The 20,409-nt window shown below is 47.6% G+C and overlaps 9 protein-coding genes across 9 annotated transcripts, besides 3 other annotated features; 3 read left to right on the top strand and 6 right to left on the bottom strand.

Moving 5' to 3' along the window:
* Window positions 1-103: 103 nt before the first annotated feature.
* TSTA_036940 (efflux pump antibiotic resistance protein, putative) lies at window positions 104-1,967 on the top strand. Its single transcript, XM_002480862.1, has 3 exons — window positions 104-752; window positions 815-1,229; window positions 1,284-1,967. The coding sequence occupies exons 1-3, from the start codon at window positions 202-204 to the stop codon at window positions 1,881-1,883; spliced, it is 1,566 nt and encodes a 521-aa protein (XP_002480907.1). The 5' UTR covers window positions 104-201; the 3' UTR covers window positions 1,884-1,967.
* A 1,568-nt stretch (window positions 1,968-3,535) lies between these two features.
* TSTA_036930 (uncharacterized protein) lies at window positions 3,536-4,881 on the bottom strand (the record flags this gene model as incomplete). The annotated part of the gene is made up of 2 exons (XM_002480861.1): window positions 3,536-4,587; window positions 4,647-4,881. 2 exons carry the CDS (start codon window positions 4,879-4,881, stop codon window positions 4,118-4,120), a joined length of 705 nt encoding a protein of 234 aa, XP_002480906.1. The 3' UTR covers window positions 3,536-4,117.
* Window positions 4,882-6,069: 1,188 nt separating this feature from the next.
* TSTA_036920 (allergen, putative) lies at window positions 6,070-7,351 on the bottom strand. The gene has a single exon (XM_002480860.1). It carries the CDS (start codon window positions 7,286-7,288, stop codon window positions 6,344-6,346), a length of 945 nt encoding a protein of 314 aa, XP_002480905.1. The 5' UTR covers window positions 7,289-7,351; the 3' UTR covers window positions 6,070-6,343.
* Window positions 7,309-7,351: a microsatellite.
* Window positions 7,352-9,705: 2,354 nt separating this feature from the next.
* TSTA_036910 (histone deacetylase HosA) lies at window positions 9,706-11,202 on the top strand (the record flags this gene model as incomplete). Its single annotated transcript, XM_002480859.1, has 1 exon — window positions 9,706-11,202. One exon carries the CDS (start codon window positions 9,706-9,708, stop codon window positions 11,200-11,202), a length of 1,497 nt encoding a protein of 498 aa, XP_002480904.1.
* Window positions 11,022-11,095: a sequence feature (CT-rich).
* A 164-nt stretch (window positions 11,203-11,366) lies between the features above and the next one.
* TSTA_036900 (oxysterol binding protein (Osh7), putative) lies at window positions 11,367-14,122 on the bottom strand. The gene is made up of 8 exons (XM_002480858.1): window positions 13,374-14,122; window positions 13,226-13,288; window positions 13,056-13,161; window positions 12,895-13,005; window positions 12,560-12,838; window positions 12,259-12,508; window positions 11,885-12,198; window positions 11,367-11,803 (listed from the first exon to the last, which is right to left on the bottom strand). Exons 1-8 carry the CDS (start codon window positions 13,414-13,416, stop codon window positions 11,422-11,424), a joined length of 1,548 nt encoding a protein of 515 aa, XP_002480903.1. The 5' UTR covers window positions 13,417-14,122; the 3' UTR covers window positions 11,367-11,421.
* Window positions 13,866-13,927: a sequence feature (GA-rich).
* Window positions 14,123-14,238: 116 nt separating the features above from the next.
* TSTA_036890 (uncharacterized protein) lies at window positions 14,239-15,329 on the bottom strand (the record flags this gene model as incomplete). The annotated part of the gene is made up of 4 exons (XM_002480857.1): window positions 14,239-14,549; window positions 14,612-14,796; window positions 14,849-15,022; window positions 15,077-15,329. 4 exons carry the CDS (start codon window positions 15,327-15,329, stop codon window positions 14,394-14,396), a joined length of 768 nt encoding a protein of 255 aa, XP_002480902.1. The 3' UTR covers window positions 14,239-14,393.
* A 230-nt stretch (window positions 15,330-15,559) lies between these two features.
* On the bottom strand, window positions 15,560-16,560 carry TSTA_036880 (isochorismatase family hydrolase, putative). The gene is made up of 2 exons (XM_002480856.1): window positions 16,427-16,560; window positions 15,560-16,369 (listed from the first exon to the last, which is right to left on the bottom strand). Exons 1-2 carry the CDS (start codon window positions 16,499-16,501, stop codon window positions 15,716-15,718), a joined length of 729 nt encoding a protein of 242 aa, XP_002480901.1. The 5' UTR covers window positions 16,502-16,560; the 3' UTR covers window positions 15,560-15,715.
* Window positions 16,561-16,630: 70 nt separating this feature from the next.
* Window positions 16,631-17,962, bottom strand: TSTA_036870 (transcription/RNA-processing factor Ssu72). Its single transcript, XM_002480855.1, has 2 exons — window positions 17,864-17,962; window positions 16,631-17,678 (listed from the first exon to the last, which is right to left on the bottom strand). Exon 2 carries the CDS (start codon window positions 17,575-17,577, stop codon window positions 16,705-16,707), a length of 873 nt encoding a protein of 290 aa, XP_002480900.1. The 5' UTR covers window positions 17,578-17,678; window positions 17,864-17,962; the 3' UTR covers window positions 16,631-16,704.
* Window positions 17,963-18,514: 552 nt separating this feature from the next.
* TSTA_036860 (acyl-CoA dehydrogenase, putative) lies at window positions 18,515-20,380 on the top strand (the record flags this gene model as incomplete). The annotated part of the gene is made up of 2 exons (XM_002480854.1): window positions 18,515-19,400; window positions 19,440-20,380. 2 exons carry the CDS (start codon window positions 18,515-18,517, stop codon window positions 20,378-20,380), a joined length of 1,827 nt encoding a protein of 608 aa, XP_002480899.1.
* Between the last annotated feature and the right edge of the window lie 29 nt (window positions 20,381-20,409).

Genomic DNA, 20,409 nt, shown 5'->3' with positions numbered 1-20,409 from the left:
GAGCCAAGGAGAATCTTTCCGGAGAGACGCTGATTGCATGTGATACTTTAAGCTCGGCTAGTTAACCGCCGAATGTGACTCCTCCCTTGCCTTTCTTTTTCATATGACTATTCATATGAATCTCATACGATTGCGACCACGACAACGGAAGGGCTTCCAGTCGAGCACATCTTATCCAGTTTGCAGGCCTAACAAGAGCAGATGGCGATCCCGGAACAAATAATTGAGCCTCTTGACATTCAACCCGCCCCTTACACAGAACCCAAATATCCAACAGGCTCTAAGTTTTGGTGCACCGTCCTTGCATTATGTATGGTTATGATTCTAGGAGGTTTAGACGCCAATATAGTCGCTACGGCTGTGCCGAGCATCACCAACCACTTCCACACTGTTGCTGATGTGGGATGGTACTCATCCGCATTTCGACTCTGTACCTGCGCATTTCAATTCGGGTTTGCGAAGCTGTATAAACATTTCTCCATCAAAATCATCTTCTTGTTAAGCAATTTCATTTCCCTCGTTGGCTCCTTACTCTGTGCCACAGCTACTTCGTCGACTATGTTCATTGTAGGGAGAGCGGTTACGGGTCTGGGGTTCTCAGGGGGTTTGGCTGGGTGTTTTGCCGTCGTAACGCATATCCTACCCCTCAACAAGAGGCCGGTGTTTGCGGGTTCGATGGCATGTGTGGAATCACTTGCCATAATTTCGGCACCTATAGTAGGTGGTGCATTGACGCAGTCTCTGGGATGGAGGTGGTGCTTCTGGTATCCAGCCTCATACGATCGAGATAGCTTACAACTGACCTTTTTCACAGGATCAATCTCCCTATTGGTGGTGTATCGCTGGTGATCCTACTTTTGCTTTTCTCGGATCCAAGAAGTAGGGAAGAGGATGACCTCACATTCGCTGAAAAGATCAGAGAGATCGATCTCGTCAGCAATTGCCTATGCATCCCATCTTTAACAGCACTTTTCCTTGCCCTATCTTGGGCTGGAACGAAATATCCTTGGTCAGATGGGAAAGTGGTTGCATTATTCATTATCTTTGCTGTTCTACTCGCCGCTTTTCTCTTCAATCAATACCGACGCGGAGACTCGGCAGCACTCCCTTTTCGTATTATTAAAAACCGAAACGTCATTGCTGGCTTCGTCTTCACGGCGTGCACTAACTCTATGACGAACGTCTTGGAGTGGTACTTGCCAACGTACTATCAAGTCGTTCGATGCCATGTATTATTTCTTGGCCGGTGTTTGACTACAGTATACTGATTTTTCATCCTCTAGACCCCAAGCGAGAGCGGCTACCTGATGATCCCCATCCTTGTTGGAATGATGCTCGGTCTCTTACTCCAAGGTATCGGCACTACGATTTTCGGCTACTACGCTCCCTTCATGATCTTCGCTTCCATGTGTATGCCAGTTGCCGCGGGTTTGATGACAACATACGATTTGCACTCGCCCCTAGCGAAAATCATCTTATATTCCGGATTTGTAGGCTTCAGTGGAGGCATTGGCTTCCAAGGCCCCCAGGCGGCTATGCAGACGACATTAAGTACCACAGACGTCAACCTTGGGATCGGGGTCATATTATTCGGACAGAGCATCGGTCCGGCCGTGTTTATAGCTATTGCACAGGTGATATTCACGAATAAATTGTCGTCAAGTTTGGAAAATGTTATACCTGGTTTGTCACCTCCTTATATCGAACAACATGGACTTGGCGATATTAAGAACGGGGTTCCTGCGCAGCAATTGGATGAGGTTTTGAGAGGTATCGATCGGAGCTTGACGCATACTTGGTACCTCCCTGTGGCTTTGGCTTGCACGACGACGGTGGGGAGCCTCTTGATTGAGTGGCGCTCGGTCAAACAGAAACAGTCGTGAAGGGAGGCACGAAACAAGAATTCGGATATACAAGTTTGAAGATAACCCTGTCTTTAGCAGTAAATCTGGTACCCAGTCAAACGATATTAGACCTTGGACTCTCATATACTATATGCTTTTTGCTTTACTTGCCATAGTAAGAGGTTCTCCTGTAGTACCGGTATTGAGAGCCTTCAGAAAGTGTGATTTGACCCTCATGTCCGACCTGCGTCAGCAGGAGCTAATTTCAATCTCTGGAGCACTGCCAACGAGACCATGGATCTCTTTCCTAATATACTTACCCATATTACCTATATCTGGACTGCAACATCTCCCTTTGCGCCACATAGGATTGACCGTTCATAGGACACTTGCTGTACCAAGAAACGAAAATAGATGTAAAAGTGAACTAGCGAGGCAGTCGTACAAAGATTGGCTTTCAAAAAATGTTTATATACGAAGGAATATCTTCATCTAGCTATGCTGCACAGCAACAGCATGTAATATTCACTCTAACGGCCTACTGCCATTTTTCATGAGGTACGGAATCAGACCAGCACAGGTAGATCATTCGATTCCAGGGTAAACGGGGGAATACTGGGCCCTAAGCAGTTTTCTGCAAATTGGTGAACAGTCTCTTCTGACTTGAGTTTCGACTCTGATATGGCGGCTGCCGGAATTAATCTCGTGGAGATTTTGGGAAACTAGAGGATTCTTACCAGCCATTATATAGGCCTGCGAATTCATCGACTTTGATATCATGAAATGGTCGAATAATATGTTGAACGTGTGGTAATGATTGAACCCAGTTTCCAACCCAGTAGCTAACTAATTAATGTACCACTTCCCCGCTAGTATTTGGCCTGCTGTTGGGTTTTCCGATACTAAGACAGTCGTGATGGTATCTGAGAAGTGGATGTTGTGTCGTGAACTCAACATCGTTCTTGTCGTCCAAACTGTGTTCTCGCCTTCTCGAGGTCCCTCTTTTGGGCCTTGGTGAGTGTAATATCCTCCAAAAATTCAAAGAATGGCGCGAAAGTGTTGGGCCAGTCTCTGGCGTATTACCGCTCATTGCTTAACTGTAATATTCTGACAGAATCTAGTGAATTCTTCTGGCTTTTTTAGGATGGGGAAGTGTGCTCTTAGTAAGGCGAATTGATCAGGGAGAATCTCGGATTTGGGTTTGGGATGTCTCGTAATATAGTTTAGTGGATGCGAGCGGTGCTGGAGACCAAAGTCAAACGTTGACCATAGGTCATCTTTTGAGATCAAAAATGTCACGCGAGGAATTTGGCCATCTAGACAGAGCTTGTAGAACCCCAGTGGTGCAAGTCGAGTCTTCAAAAACAATTGTACATGGCTTGTTGTTGACAAAGTTCTTGATGTCCGAGTGCGATGCATCCTTCGACCCAGAGGTACCGTCTTCCATGTATTCCGTCATTTGAGAGCATTGTTCCATCAAGAGGAAGTTGCAGTGACGTTACATTAGACGTGCCTAGACCACCAGTAAATCGTGCATAGAGCCTCTTGCTCTCAGCTATCATCATGAAGCTGCAGGCGGAGATTGAATTCATGGGTTGATGATATCGGAGTGCAAACGTCGAGACTGTGATCCAGAGATGCATTATACCCATAGCAATGGGTGTGTCAAAGTATATATAGAGAGAGATAGAAGAGGAGAGGGCAGTAAGTTGCAGAATAAATTACAGAGATTGTCTAGGGGAAGAAATGAGCTCAGTTTGCCCGTGACGCGCCGGCAATTGTGTCATGCTGTTTGACCTGTTAGACTAGCCTTTTTGGGCACCGTGAAAGGTTAGTAATTTTCGACAAACCTCTAAGCGGCAATCATGATAGGGCGCAAAGAAGACAGCTTTGTCTGTGGCTGAAAGACTCATGGAGGTTGAAATGTTCAGCATGTTGAGATGATGCTTGGTTTTCCTGATTCAGACACCGCTGAGTCTGGTTGACGAATTCCATGAGCCAGACCATGTCAATAACTAAGGTTATTGGAGGGGGATATGCTGCTGTCCACCGTGGGCGATGTTATAGTCGGTGAAAAGGTCTGTCTCCATGGCGCGTCTATCGATTCGTGTGGAACATTTGAGCAATGCTGGGTAGATAACTTTATCCCTTGTAGATATCGCATGCTATGACGTCCAGCGACCTATTCCGGTCTAAGATAGACGAGCATCCAACAAAATGCTTCGTACAACAAATGCTGTCGACACTATAACTTGCAAGCTGACGAAACCAGTCTAATCCTCATCAAGGCCCGGCTGCATCTGCGTCCCAATCCACTCCTCCATCAGAGCCTGTCCAGAAGCAACCGCCCCAGAACCACCAGCTCCTCCTTTACGACTCTTATGACCCTTTCGCGTCACAAGCAGACACAAAACCCATCCCCAAATACTGAATCCCTCGTAACTTGTCGTAAGTTGAAGCTTTTTGTCATTGATATTATCCGTAGTCTCTGCTGCAGCATTCCCAGTCCGTTTTTCTGTATCTGAGTCTTCTGAATCAGCTACCTCGGGTATATCACTCATATTGATCCCCGTTCGAGGGTTATCTTCATCATCACTTTCCACGAGAATTTCCGTCGTCGCTGATCCGGTGAGTATATTCGAGTTACTCTTTATCCTCTCTCGATTCCCAAACGTCTTCTGCTTCGTAAGTAGCGAATGTCTTGTCCCAGACTCGCGCAGGAATATCGCGACTTCGAAATCCTCTATCAACCACCATCATTAACTCAAAAGAACACCCATCAAGGAACGGGACAAGAAATACCCTCAACCAAAACATCCTTAACCGGATTACTCTTCTTCTTCGCTAAAGCGCGCTCATTCTCCTCCCGCAGTTTAGGTAACACATGCGGTTTGATAGTATTAAATATTCGCGGTAGGACCGGATCTCGAGAAGTGGTGTCTAGCAGCCAGCGCGTATCAGCCGGGTTTTCGAGGAAGATGCGACATTCTAGGACGGAGTATTTGCTGATTCGGAGGTAGCGTCTTATGGGGGCCATGGTTATATTCTCCCCAACAGAGATTGAATTATTCACATGAGGAGAGCTGAGTCTAGAGAAATGACGGACGTCGTTTCTGTCAAGCTTCATTTTCTGGAAATGACGCAGTGCAAATGCGGAGGCACGTGATTATGGATTAAGGATTTTAATTCTTTGGGACTAGTGCGGCTCTACTAGGTACGGAGCTTAGGGTTGGAGAGAGTGAACCCTAACATATACGTTGCAGTGACTCCGTACTGGGTCGTTTGTAATTACTCCGTATATGCTCCTCAATTGGCAATTGCTTCAGCAAGAATAATTGGAAGACGGGGGTTCAGAAATGGCAATTCATCGGTGTGATCAGAGGCGCATGAGCTCATTATCCCATATAAAATTCCTCAGCGCGAGAGGGAAAAGAGCCAATCGGTGATCAAAGGTCGACTTGACTTGAGGTGAATGTTTCAGCACAATCAGTAGCGACTGAACTAGTCGTGTCTATCCTAAACCATCCCCTTGACCAAGTTCAGGGCAGGTTTCAAGGATGCACGTACCCTGGCTTAGGTTCGAATCTGGGGATAAGTCGCAAAAAAGGGGGCTAATCCTATCATATTAGCACTGATCAAAGTCAGACGGAACTAAGCTTTTAGGTATGCTAACTATGCCAGGCTGCTTCGTATTTCGTAAACAACAATTGCGCCTCAATTCAAAGGTTCATGTCTCTGCATGCTACGTACGCACTGCCCAGTTAGCTACATTTACCATACCAATATGCGCGTACACCTCTATCTAGCAGATTGCCAACTAAATTGCTCTTTGTCGAGGAAGCTGACGTGATCGTCACTAACTAACATAACTATTGTCTTCAATAGCGAAGCCCCTCGAGTCTTGACATTCAGGGGTCCAGCCAGGCAATACTTTCTCTTTACGAAGCAACCGCTAGTATATCCAATTGGTCTTATCCTTTTGTAGAATGCGTAGGAACATAAACTTTGGCCTGATTGGCTAGTTACTTGGCGGGATGGTCAAGCGCAATGGGCTGAGCAAGCATGTTTCAGAGTCAGACATTCTATATTCGGGGCTTTTGTCGTCGACTATCAAAGCGCTTAGGGGATTATTGGTTCAGAGTTACTCTCCTGCTTGCCTATAGTAATGCTTCTCTAATTATGTTTGGCTATGTTTGGATCAAAGATGAATGGTTTAGACAAGAATGCAATAACAGTTAAATCAATTGACAATATCCAAATGTATATACAAGAAGGTATCGAAAGAGATTTTTTTTTTGTGTTTCCAAATCAATTGCTACATGCAAGTATATAACATATCGAATGTAAATAATCCAAAGACGGTTTGTACTTCGTCGGTAGAGCTCACGCCGTTCGGTGTCATGCTACTTGCAGATAGACATAGAAACAAAAAAAAAGGTAAAATATGTAGCGGAGAAAAGAAAAAAAAAGATCAAAGGATATCCAAATTTCTAAACAGTTTAACCGCTGTAGTTGAGGACAGCAGTCAAAGCAACAGGGCCAGGGGCGATGTTACCACCGATACCGCCAATATCAGCCTGAGCATTGCGGTAGGCGTTGTTGACAGCACCGAGGCCGGTGGTGATGGAAGAAGTCTGGCCGGCACCGGAGATGAGGAGACCAGGGAAGTCAGAGATACCAGCGATATCAGCCTCAATGGAAGAGACATCAAAACCGGACCAGCCGTTGTTGTTGGCATCGGCGAAGTCGAACTCGCCCCAGAAACCGAGGACAATTCCGTCCTGGGCGTTCTTGGGAATAGAGCTGCTGGAAGGATAACCGATGAAACCACCCTGAGAGTCGACATCGACGGCAACGTAGGCGTTGGAACCGGGAGAAACAGTGACGGTCAAGGGGAAGTCGGGGCCGAAGAAGCCAGTGAGAGCATGGTTGGCATCGCACTTGTTCCAGAAGATAACGTTAAAGTCCTCGGTGAGCTTGGATCCGTCAAGAGTGATGGTGTAGTCGTAGCTGCTCAACTCGGACTTGGAGATTTCGATGATGTTGGAGCCGTAAGGATTGCCGTGGTTACCGCAGTAGGTGGAGCCAGAGCCTTGGGGAGCAGTGGTAGCACCGAAGCCAGTGGCAGAGGCAGTCTTGGAGGCGGAGGTTGAGGTAGGGTCAGAGGAAGGCTTGGCGGCTTCAGCGACGTTCTTTGCAGTGCCAACAGCAGCAGCGGCGGCTTTTACGGTGGTGGCAGCAGGAGCGTTAGCGTTAGCAGCGCTAGTTGCGCCGGCCCAGGTGTTTTCCCACGAGACAGTCTGGCCGTCAATGACGGCGGTGACCCAGTCGCCGACAGCGCGCTCTTGGTGTTGGTGGTGACGGCGTTCGTGACCGTGGATACGGGCAGAAGCACTGCTGGCAGTGAGGGCCGTCAGCAAGACGAGGGAGTTCTTGAACTGCATTTTGTTGGATCGGTTGTTTCGATTGATTGATTGATTGATTGAGTGATTGATTAATTGAGTGATGGAATCGAGAACCGAATGGAAGGCTGGGATATAAGGAGCGTGTGTTTCAAGGAGTGACAGTGTCTAAAATAGACTTGAAAGAAAGAATCCCTTCAGGGAGAAAGCGAGAGTGGGAATGCGAAGTTAATATATGGGGGAGAAGGAGCGCGAGAGAATTTTCAGCGGGCGCGCAGGAAGGAACGGGGGGATTAATAAAGGGTGGACACTGGGAAGGAGCAAAAGGAAGGGAAAGAGCAGGCTAGGCCCAAAGAAGCAATGACTAACGACACGCTAACCCAGGCCTTCATTTCCCGGTCAGGAACCGCCCTATGATTGGCGGACTTGCAGCTGCGATGTGGGTCCACTAATAGATCCAGACTTCCTGAAAGAGCGACCGCTCGCCATTGGCTGTGCTGACTGTGTTTCACCTTCACGAATCACTTTTGGCAGACTTACGTGGTCTGTCGACTCCATCGCATTAGCGCTGTACTATGTACGATCATCGTGTAGTGGCTTGGGGTCCTTTTTATCATTGGTGGCTGTGCTGGTACCTGAGTCTAGACTGTCTATTGGTTCGGATGGCCAATGGTTGGGTGGTGGCTATCGACGCTCGTGAGTCTCCGGACCGGGCTTCCATTGACGCTGTTTCGTCTGGATCTAGAAACAATTAAGAGCGGTATTGTGTCCCCCTCCCGTTTTTCGTGATGATGACTGAGTCTCTGCTGCTGGCTTAATGTTCTGCTGATGAATTTGGGTTCGCCGAGTAAGTTTGATCCGGCCGTCGTCCGTCCCGTCACCCCGTCGCCCCGTCGCCATCGCATTACGCGATCTTTACCGCAGCCACGCAATTCGTGTCCGGCTCAGTCTGTGGTTGTGTCCCCGGCTGTGAATATACAAATACGGTCACTACAGCGACTACACCAGTTACTTTCTACGCTACTAGGATCGATGATACTAGAGGCCCAACCAGACCGCGCTGACTGTCGGTCGTGTCGCTCCGGCAGGAGCTATGAGAACAACATACGGAGTACAAGAAATCTTACACGACGAAATCCATCGACATGTGAACTGAGATCGGAATTGCGGAGCGCCGTGCCTATATAGTACGTACAACGTCGATGAGCCACTGTCCTTTCGCCACATGGTAATGATTATGCCCAAACTCGGATGTTCTCATTCCTGGTGACATCAATCCGACCTTTGTCACGCACGTGGTCCACTGATAGCAGACTTATCTGTGAGCATGAGCCTGACCAGCTCAGGCTTGTATGACATCAACCCGAGTGGCCATGTACAACACCCCCTCAGCAGATAGCAGAGTCACATAGTACCAACTGACCGACTCCCTACTCTCGGCAACGATATGTTGGTAATGATGACTTCTGCGAAGATACAGAGCAGTAACTAACTAACCTAAGTTCTGAACAGTCGATCTGACTCATCTCTTGGCCCTTCCGATTTAATTTTATGCGTTGACCTTACTTTATTAATTACGCAAGATCTTGCCGGTCCGAACAATACTACGTAGTACGTATGCTTCGCAATGCGGCAGCATGGGCCTCTTTCTGCCCTATCTTATGCAGGATGTACCTGATCGGCATCTGCCGCCCCTAGGAACACAACACCACATGTATAGTTGCGGACACTACAGAGTACGTACTTACTTTTTGCACACCGCACAACCCCGTACCACCTGATAGGCTTCAATGCGGCATTTTTGTTTATTGACGATTTACGGTATTTGCATAGCTGATGACTAACCAATTCTCCGACGTGGTTCGCCCCGAGCCGCAACCACGATGTCGAGTTGGTCGGTTCGTGTCATGTGATACGCAAAGCCCTAATATAGAACCCTACCCTCAGCCCTAACCGTAACCGCTCGTAAGATTTATCGTACGTACAATAACGATCTCTTAGAATTAGATTATGCGTAGTACGGAGTACGTAGTGTATACCCACTTTGAGTCATGTTTGATCTTGATCGACTTGGGTGCGATCAAGCCTCTGCTTCTAGAACTTCGATGTGGATTTACAACAGTCTTGGCTTCATTTCAGAATTTTCACATCTGCAGAGATGCTCCGTTGTGGCGAGTAGATGTATAATCCTATTTCGTAAGACGTTTGCCTTGTGGATCTACGTAGTAGTACGATTTTATTGTCTTTTCTTTGCGACGAAGATTTAAATTTTCTGCGGCCTCATAATTAAGGCACAGATATTTTTACTAAAAACGGTTAGCTTATTCCCCGCGGCCCATTTCCGTGCCGCCACTCAGCGGCTAGTTCAACTCTAGACTTCTCCAACAGCTCCATCATCAAATCAGTCACCTAACACCAGTCATTCTCTTGATAGTTCGCGCTCAATAAAAAAAAAGACTATGGCACGATCCGCCATCGTGCAAGAGTACGACACTCCCCCCACCACGCGCTCCGTAACCTTCAGCGTCGACCAAAAAACCAACTACGAGCGTCTACACAATGGCATCACACGTCCCAAGGGCTACACAGTCTCTTACCACGCCAACCCAGCCGTCGAAGCGCACCATTTCGGGTCTTCTCATCCCATGAAACCATGGCGTTTGGTGCTGACCAAAGAACTCGTCCTCGCCTACGGAATGCATCACGCCATGGACCTATATCTCAGTCGTGCAGCAACATTCGAAGAAATGGCCGAGTTTCATACAGAGGACTATCTCGAGTTTTTGAGACAGGTTATCCCCGCTGATATGGAGGCCGCGGAACAATCGGATCGGATTGCGAGTTATAATATTGGAGATGATTGTCCGATTTTTGATGGGTTGTTTAATTATTGTTCGCTTTATGCGGGCGGGACGGTGGATGCGGCGAGGAAGTTGGTCAATAATCAGGCGGATATCGCGATTAATTGGTCGGGGGGTTTGCATCATGCGAAAAAGACGGAGGCGAGTGGGTTTTGTTATGTGAATGATATCGTTTTGGGGATTTTACAATTACTTCGTTTCCATCCGCGCGTCATGTACATCGATATCGACGTTCATCACGGCGACGGCGTAGAACAAGCGTTCTGGTCAACCGATCGCGTGCTGACGGTCTCATTTCATAAATACGACAAGGACAACTTCTTCCCCGGCACCGGCGCACTCGACAGCAACGGCCCATCTCACCCTCTAAACCCCGGTTCGCGCCACGCCATCAACGTACCTCTCAACGATGGCATCGAGGACGGCGATTATCTCCAACTCTTCAAAGCCGTAATTAGTTCCTGCGTTGAAACCTACAATCCAGGCGCAATCGTCCTACAATGCGGTGCCGATAGTCTGGGTTGCGATCGACTGGGTTGTTTCAATCTCAACGTCACGGGTCACGGCGCCTGCGTCGCATACACCAAGACATTAGGTCTACCCATGCTCGTCGTCGGGGGTGGAGGCTACACACCACGCAACGTATCTCGCGCCTGGGCCCACGAAACATCCATCCTAATCGATGCCGCCGATAAAATCGACCCAAATATCCCGGACACAGTCACATTCCGCAACCAATTCGCTCCCGATTACAGCCTCTTCCCACCGTTAAGCGAAATGCGAAAAATCGAAAATAAAAACTCAAAACAATACCTCAATAATCTTGTTGCGACTATTCGTGAACAACTTCGATATATGCAAGGGGCACCCAGTGTACAAATGAGTTTTGTGCCGCCGGATATTCTGGGGCTGAGGGAGGAAGTGGAGAAGGAGCTTGAAGAGCAGAAGGAGGACATGGATGAGGAGAAGGGGGAGAGGGAGCAAGGGATTAGATCTTCGGCGGGTGCGTCGTTGTCGCCGGGGGAGGCTGCGTCGAGGGTGTCGAGGAGGGAGTTGGAGAGGGGGGTAGGGACGAGGGGGGAGTTGTCTGCTTGATTTGTATTTTTATAGGTATGGTTTTGTATGGGATACGGCGCATTTGGTTTTGCGTTATTGTATATAGGGGATGGCGTCTCTGCTTACTACTTGTATTATATTTTGAGACTTGCGCAATTAGAGGATTTGATTGGACAGATTTACAGGTTCTTATTAGAAAGAATAAGGGTTTAACCAATTGATTCAAACTAAACATCCACAATATTAGTTTAATCCTATCTATTTCTCCTCCGCATCAACAAATACATCCACCTCATCTGTCGAAGAATCCACCCTCTTCACCGGATGCGGATCATGACTTGCCTGCGACGATGTCAATGACCCAGGTTGCAACGGAGCCATTAGTCCCGACGAAGTATCATTACCCAGTAAATCATGCGATGCCCCCGAGGCTGGCTTTGCGGCTGGCGCGCCAGAGGTCATATCATCGCCGAAATCGATGAGATCGCCGCCGTGGGATTGGGCATAAGATTTTGTGGATGTGGATGTTATAGATGGTTGGTTGTAATGGGTGTGGAGTTCTGTGGATGCTTTTTGACCGGGGATGATGGGTGCGATGGCGAGGATTTGTTTGTGCGCTTTTTGGATGTCGTTGGCATTACTGTTCCTGTTAGTACCTACACCCGAATTTTGTGGTTTTTTCTTCTTCTTTTCTCTTTTTTCAAAGTTGATAATGGCCTACATTTCAGCATGGATTATCCAGTCGAGATCTTCTTCACCCTCCTCGGATCCTCCAGGTCCCCCGCGGACGGCACGGAACAGTTTTGGATGCCATTCTACGTTTCCTTCGGCTCGTTTTGCTGCTTCTTCACGCTGTTGGTCTTCGATCTTGGTCTTTTCTGTCGTGGCTACTTCATGGTTTCTTGCATTCAATCCTTGGATAGTGCTGTACCATAGCCTTTGAGACTCTCGTTCGGACTGGTCCTCGAGTGGTCGTGTTTTTGGAGGGGTGTGTTTGGCGCGGGTTGCATTGAACAAAAGCTCCTTCTTTCCTGTCTTTTTTTTTTAAAAAAAAAAGTCAATTTATTATTCACCACCATTTACGGAGGGACATACTGCAACGTTCTTCAAATACATCTCGCCATTCCACAGACCCGATAGCTCATAGTATACTTCACCCGTCTGGTCATTCTTGATCGTTCCAGCAATAGCATTGTATGTACCGGAGAAGTAGCCTTTTGTTTTGAATTCAACGTCGCACACGAGATGGTTCTCAGGACATTTGATAAAGCTGTGATCTCCCAGTTCGTATTTCATCTTTCCGAAGAGAATACCTCGCGCATACATGTTAGGCTGTGTTAGGATGCTATCGCATGTTAGTCTTTAACTTTGGATGGGGGTTGTGATATTCACATACTATCGCTCGCCTTTGGCCGGATTCAAGCCGCGGTTCAATAGCCGTAATATTGCAATACCTTCCATAAGACTGGCAGCCGAGTTTCCAAGAAATTTACTGCGCGGCTTCAGAGTACCGTCTATCCTGATATGATGCTCCGGGGCCATAAAGAAATAGCTAGATTTCGGCGGGTGATGGGACGTTTGTTCTGAGATGTAATAGCCTCGAGTGCCATCGTCATAGTCCCAGTAACACGTGAAAACCTCGCCGAGAATCGGGTTCAGCGGTTTCTTCACTCCTCTACAATTCGAATTAGTTGGTATATCTTGTCGTTGCGAGTTTGGAAAATGACGTACGGAGGTTTAATGTGCCATCCACTCAAGTAGAATTTGACCACCGATACGAAACGCTCCAGAGGGTCTTCGATAGTCGGCATGGGTAGGAGTGTTTCCGGATGTGCCATGAAGCTGTAGCCATAGTCAGTACGCATGCAGTATTCTTCTCCCCGCAGACATACTTTGTAATTCGTTCCAGCATGGACCGCGGCTCGAGAATGAACGTGGGGAGAGTAACACGACTCAGGTCGGCTCCGGGTCGAAGTTGCGAAATGATATGAGAGAGGACTGTTTAATCGTATCCATCAGCCTATGTTTCTGTCGTTAAAGTGCCTGCTGGTGATGTTCCTACCATTGCCCTGCTCCGGTTCAACAACGGTCTCGTCTTCGGCTTCATTATCGGAGGACTTGTTGCCTGTCGGAAATAACAGTCAATACTCGTTCAACCCGGAGAATATAGATTTTCTGCCGCAGAGAGGATGCATATTGTGTAAGCTTACTCAGAGACGAGCGGCGGTGTGAGTGGACGTGGGGAAGCGGCATGGCTGACTGCTATCTGAATCGCACACAATTCACTGACTCCTCGGTGTGGTCGGATCGCTGCCTCTGCGTTGTATAACAGATCCCGATATGAGTCCGATATAATCCAGCAGGTTGTTTCAGCAAATTTTTTGTTGTCAGCAAGTGGACAGCTATATGCGGGATGCGGATTGGCGTCAAAACACACAGCCCCTCCGGGAAAAAAAGAAGAGACAGATCCGAGAGCTTAAATTTGTAGGGCAGAAAGAGTCGGCGTATTCTGCTTGACTTGTCGGCAACACTGTCGAAGAAAGGGTCAAATTGGATATACACAGATCCAGTCCTCGAGATATGGTTAGTTATAGAAAACGGTGGTTAATAATAATAGTCAGGGTAAGGTGAAATGACGTTGGGGGAGATAAAATGTGGTCGTGCTCCTTCCCGCAGCCTTATGACGACGTTGCCAACGTGACCTTCGTCTTTTCTTCTTCTTCGTCCTCGTCTCCTTCTCCTTCATTCCTCCTTTTCTTTTTCTCTTCACCACCAGGCGACGATGTCAGGCAGCCATATTCAGAGATATATCGACTAACCCTTCAAGTACTAACACCCAGCTCTATCATTCGTGGCCATCTCTCCGACCTCCCGAATCCCCCACCTTATTGCGTCTCTCTTAGCTGTCAGCACAGATTGATCTGATCTAACTAACTAATCCCTAGCTACATGAGCCAAGTCTTCTTCCATGACCGCGTGTGACTGTATTACCGGATCATTCGCTGAGGAACAAGTGTTCACGCGCCAAGCTGTCTGGAATCGAGCACACTCCACTCCCCGCTTGTTTCAGATCAGCGTTTATAACTACGGATTTACGTAGATGCCTTTGGCCGGTTGAAGGGTTTCGGTCTTCTTTTACAGTGAAAATATTGATGTATTCTTCTATATGCTAATGGGAACAACAGTCGAAACCAGCTGGCTATGAGAAACAGAAGATGTGGATGGCAAGGCTAAAGAGCTCTTCCCTGCGTCATCTTTTCCACCAAAGGAACATCCCCATTAGTGATTTCCTCGATGAATTCCGGATCTGGATTATTCAACATGACGTGGAAATGCTCAATCGCATGTATAGACTTGAGAGACTTCCAATTCTTGAACCATACAATCTGCATGAAACAATTCAGCGTTACCACACACCTACTTTCACTTTCTGAGAAATGGAACTAACCTGATCAGCCGGCATACGAGACCGAAAGACTCTGTCCACATAATCATCAATCTTCTTCCACATGGACTCCGTCAAAAGACCGGTACCAGGATCTTCTTCAAGCTCAAACTTGGTCCAGATGACTAGATGAACGATCCCTTTCTCGAGACCGTACGGCCAGTCATTGTACAGGATCTTGAGATCATCTGTACCCGCTCTTAGCAAGACCAATTTCAACAGAAGGAGGAACGAATATACCATCATATTTAAACGGTTCACCCGTCGGTTTCAGGTCGGTTTGATCCCAATGTAATCGCTCAGCAAGCACAAACTCCATAATCGAGCCGTATTTCTGCTTAAGATGAAACATATACTCCAAATATCTCCTCAGATCAGACGGTAGACGCTGAAACTTTCCAATATCATTCGTTCCTGCCCTTTATTCAGTCCAACAGTCTCACTAAAAAAGGGGGTGTAAATACGAACGAACTAACTCCTTAACCCTCTCCCATCCAATCCATTGATACTCCTCGTCCGGTGTAGCCAGTATACTGATATTCTTATCAGATTGTCCCTTGAGGAACGCGGGACATGATGATGGCCATTGGTCGCGCGGTACATTGACTAGCCAGTATGGTAAGGGTTTGTGGTGGATGGTGGTAGGTAAGACTGATTCTGTGGTGGCTGTGGTGGTATCTGATAGTTTTTCATCGATAGCTGCGAATATCTCGGCGGACATTTTTCTGTCTCCGTCAAAGAGAGTGTATTTTCTCGTGTCTGGGTATATAGTGACTATTTGTTTTGTTTTTTTTTTTTTAAAGAAAGAGATAGGAGAGAAGCGGTATGTTGTCCATCTCCGGTATGGCTAGACGATTTGGTGGGGGGGTTAGAGTTACTTCTTATCGGCGATAAGTTACATTGTCTATGCCTGACATTCTCCCACGATAATACGAGATGGACACAAGTATTACCAAAAGTTGATAACAACATCATACACTCATTAATAATATCCGAGCTATATGAGAGTCCACGAACAATCACGTAGCGCATTCCCTGGAGGGTCATAGAAACTTGGCTCAGCCATAAAATCACGCTCAACGCTAGCAATAACAATCAGAAATAAAATCAAGACCTCACTCTCCCAACCTCTGGCCCATCACTCTTCACAACCTTAACCCCGACCTCCTCAAACTCTTTAAGGGCCTGCTTCCACCCCTCCCCCGGATCTACCGACTTGACCGCATCCTCAACAACAAAACTCCTAAACCCAGCCCTCGCAGCATCAATAGCCGTATACTTGACACAATAATCGCCCGCAAGACCCACGACAAACACATCCGTGACGTTTCGCTGCTTCAGGGTCGCGGTGACATCTACGTCGACCGAACTTTTGAATAGCGAGGGGTCCATGTTCTGAAACGCGTCGCTGAAGACGGAGTACATTTCAACCCTTGTATCCATCCCCTTCTTCGCGAGGATATCTAATTTATCTGCTACGATTTCAGGGATAATTTCTGCTCCTGGTGTAGATGCAACGCAATGAACAGGCCAGAGACGTTGTGGTTTCGTTTCGTTCTGTTTCCCGGGTGCGGGGTTGGTCATTTCAATGTATGATTCGAATGGGTCGTTGTTTGGGGGTGGATGGTTAGAAGCGAAAGAAATGTGGTCTTGGGGATGCCAGTCTTGGGTCCCGATGCGGATTTTGAAGGCGGGGAGGGAGAGGAGGGTGTTGATTAGGGGCGCGATTGTGCGGCCTCCTTGGACGGCGAGAGAGCCGTTCTGTTTATTTCGATGTTAGTTGATGTAGTCATTGTGTGAAGAGTGATTGGGACGTACTGGTGGACAAAAGTCCTCTTGCATGTCTACCACGATCAAGGCGGGGACGAATGTGGTTTCAGCCTGTGAAGCCATCGTAGGTGTTGTATTAATTTGTATTTTCTTGATACTGCAGATGGAAGTAGGAGGTGGACAGTGTAGAAGAATGAGGGGGAGGTGAGGAGGTGGGACGGAGATAGGACAGCCCCGGTAGTCAACGTCTCATACAATATTAGAGCTAGGCTTATGGAACATTGATTCATGTGACCAAGTAGAATCGATAGAATATCTATGGGTTATCAAAACCACGATAAAGTCCACAACGCAGGCAAATGAGGATACTGTTCCTGCCACGCAGCAAGAATCTCCGGCACTCTCTCATCAAAGCTGTGTCTCGCTTCACTAGGACCCCTATCCCAAGCATGAGGATCATCATACAACCGACGCTCCTCATTAGCCGCGGCATTCAACCTATCAGCCAAATCACGTATAGCTTTCCCTCCCAATAAGGCTTCTTCATGATTATCACGAATATCAACATTAAACACATGAACGGGGCGATTCAAGGGTGATCCTCTATTGAGTAGATCATCGACAACCGCGTCCCAGCATCTCTCTTCACAGGTGATTATAACATCAACGACGCCCGCCTCAGTGCCCAGACTACCCTTGTCGCCCTTGGCAATATGGTCGAGACGTGGTTGGCCCGGTACCCAATTCTGGAATCGCTCCGGACCCCATTTAAGATTCCGGTTTCGGTCAAGCATGTTGAGAATCCCATTATTGCGATACAGTCGCTGATCCTTATTATAAAGATCCTCATACATATGATTATACGATGTAGAGTCAAAGTTGAATACATTAGGTTGCGTGATCGAAGGACCCGGTAAACGCACTAATGATCCCGTGCCGAACGAGATGACTGGATACGAACCAGACGAAAGTTGGTAGTGTGCCTCCATGGATCGATTGTTGTTTGATGCACAGACAGTGCAGAATTTGAGTTTGTATGAAGGTTCTGCTTTTCCTTCTGCGATAGTAGAAGCTGGCGCGGAGCCATCGTCGCGCGTCTGGATGGTCGGTTGAGACGCGTCGGGGAGATCTGCTTCTGTTGTAGGTAGGTTCTCGGGGTTAGCTGAGACTGCCGTCTCGAGCTGAGGATCCGCGGCCATTTTGGTAAGATGATTCGGTAGTTGATGTTGCTTTACAGCACAAGACTCGATGTCAAGGAGGATGAAAGGGTGGAAAACCGGAACTCACAGAGCCCTGTTCCCTTGGAAGATATATTAGCATATCAAACATATGCGGATAGTGTATTGCCAACAAGAAAGCGAAATAGAGGTCAGGAAAAGTTGTTTGCGTATAATAAAAGCTATCAGCATTGCAAAGCTAAGACAGCTCCAATAATATATTCATCACGAAGTCATGAAGATAGTGTAGTAAAAGGATAATACATACCATGCAAGGAATTCTCATTTCTCACACCATTACCTCCAACCAGAATTGCCGCGCACAGGTAGTGTCGGCGGGCTGGTAGGACGTTTGATGAGAGAGCTTGGAAGAAGAAGAGACGGGAAGTTTTCGCTTGTGGTTTTCCGCTTGATGGACGCTATGCCTAATTAAGATGGACGATTGATGTAGGGTTAGGGTTTTGTCCATAACTCCAAGGATGAAGGCCTTGATTGATATCAACTCTTCAAGTCAAGACGACACATGTGGACGATAGTCGGGTATCATCTCAAACCACGTCTCTCATAATAACCCACTCTCTGGGAAAGAAATTCCAAGACTGTTGATGTCATCTATATCAAAGCTGCTCAACAGCAGCGTTGCAAGAGACCTTTAATACGTATGGAGTCAGACGCACTGCATCTAACAGATCAATACGCATTATTATCGACGCATCTGACAAGATGAATAAGCACCCCATACTATATTGGTTCGCCCCCGAACAGCTGAACCCTTTTTGCGGGGAGAGCTATCCTGTCACATGCCGAGGTTGTCAGCTGTCATAACCGGCTCATCCCCAGACTTATATCAGGCCATAGTTCAACCACGCAAAGTTAAATCACTACTGCATCTACGAGTTGAACGTAGTAATATATCATAATGGAACCATCAAGCTCAACAAAAGGCTTCTTCCAACTCAAACCCACCATTCCACCTCAATACCTCGAAGACCGCGCCCTCCTACGCATCATCTCTCTATACCTCCCCACGCCACTCCCATCCACAATCTCCTCAGACCTCCTCCGCTTTTCAAAGCTCGTACTCTCAAAACCCGTTCTGGGTTACATAGCAGACGCAGAGAAGAATCTTCCCTATCTCAAACCTCTTACTTCATTCGGGGAGGAGAATAGGGATGATCCGTTGGTTACCAGTGAGGGGTGGAGGAGGTTACAAGAGATTGGTATAGAAGAGGGTATAGTGGCGCTTGCCTATGAGAAGAACAGCAACGGAGAAAAGGCGGGGTGGAATCCTCGGATTCATCAATTTGTGAAATATCATATTTGGAGTGGGAGTTCGGCTATAGTTACTTGTCCCAGCGCAATGACCGATGGCGCGGCAAAGCTTCTGGGAAAGCATTTACATGATGACCCTGAAACTAATGAAATATTTGCGCATGCTAGGGAGAGATTGATCAGTCGTCAGAATGGATTTGCATGGACGAGTGGACAATGGATGACAGAACGCAAAGGCGGAAGTGATGTTCGCGGTACTGAGACTATTGCCGTCAAGCTCAACGACGCAACGGACGGATACGATACAAACGGACAACCCTTGGGACCATGGCGAATCGACGGATTCAAATGGTTCTCTTCCGCGACAGATGCGAACATGACCATCCTGTTAGCCAAGACGGGCGGTGGAAGTGATCGTAAAGATAGCCAGATCAGCGCGTTCTACGCCCCGTTGAGGCGACGAGCCAACGGCTCAGACGAAAACCAGACAGAGTTGAATGGTATCCGAATCCAGCGGCTGAAGAATAAACTCGGTACAAAGACCTTACCCACCGCTGAACTAGAGTTAAAAGGTATGCGCGGCTATCTGATTGGCAAGGAAGGTCAAGGCGTCAAAGAAATCTCTCACATATTGAACATCACGCGCATGCAGAATATTATTTCGGCTGTGGGTGCGTATGGACGAGGGTTAGCAATTAGTCGAGCATTCGCGCGAGTCAGGAGTGTCAGCGGGAAACTCCTCTCCGATGTATCAGCGCACGTCCGGGGTTTGGCACAGGAACATGTTAATTATACGGCTCATATGCATTTATCATATTTCATTGCTGCTCTACTCGGTCGTTCGGAGGGATTTGAGCCTGGGGACGATACATCTGCCGCTACATCATCAGGGATCCTCCCAAAAACCATGGAAGAAATAAACGCACTCTACCGCCTCCTCACACCAATCGCCAAAGCCCAAACGGCGCTCAGCGCAATCAGCGGCCTAAGATCCTGCATGGAATCTTTGGGAGGAGTCGGATATCTCGAAAACGAAGACCCCGATCTAAACATCGCGCGACTCTTTCGCGATGCAAACGTCCTCGCAATCTGGGAGGGGACGACGGATGTCATGGCCGATGACTTTGTGCGCGTCGTAAAGAGGGGGAAAGATGGGATGAAAATTCTAGCTGTCTTTGAAGGATGGGTTGGAAATTCCTTGCGTGTCGCGGAAGGGGCTGGTTTGAAGGCTGAAGCGGCGAAACTGAAAAATACGGCGGAACGCGTGCTGATGGATTTACGCGGAAAGGAGAAAGAGGAACTGGCTTGGAGGGGAAGAGAGTATTTGCGTGATTTGGATTGGTTGGTTTGTGGGTGTTTGTTGATTCATGATGCGGTTAGGGATGGGGATGGGGTTGCTGGAGAGGTTATGATGAGGTGGATTCATGGAGGAACTTCGAGGGATTGGAGGGAAGAAAGTGTTTGGGATCGGAAGATTGTTTTTGGTGATGAGGTTGTTTCTGCTAAATTGTGATACGCTAACCCAGATATGATGATTAAGTA

The sequence above is a fragment of the Talaromyces stipitatus genome, genomic scaffold, assembly GCF_000003125.1.
Source record: "Talaromyces stipitatus ATCC 10500 scf_1105507295541 genomic scaffold, whole genome shotgun sequence".
Lineage (NCBI taxonomy): Eukaryota > Fungi > Ascomycota > Eurotiomycetes > Eurotiales > Trichocomaceae > Talaromyces > Talaromyces stipitatus.
This window is presented reverse-complemented; position numbering and strand designations above follow the sequence as displayed.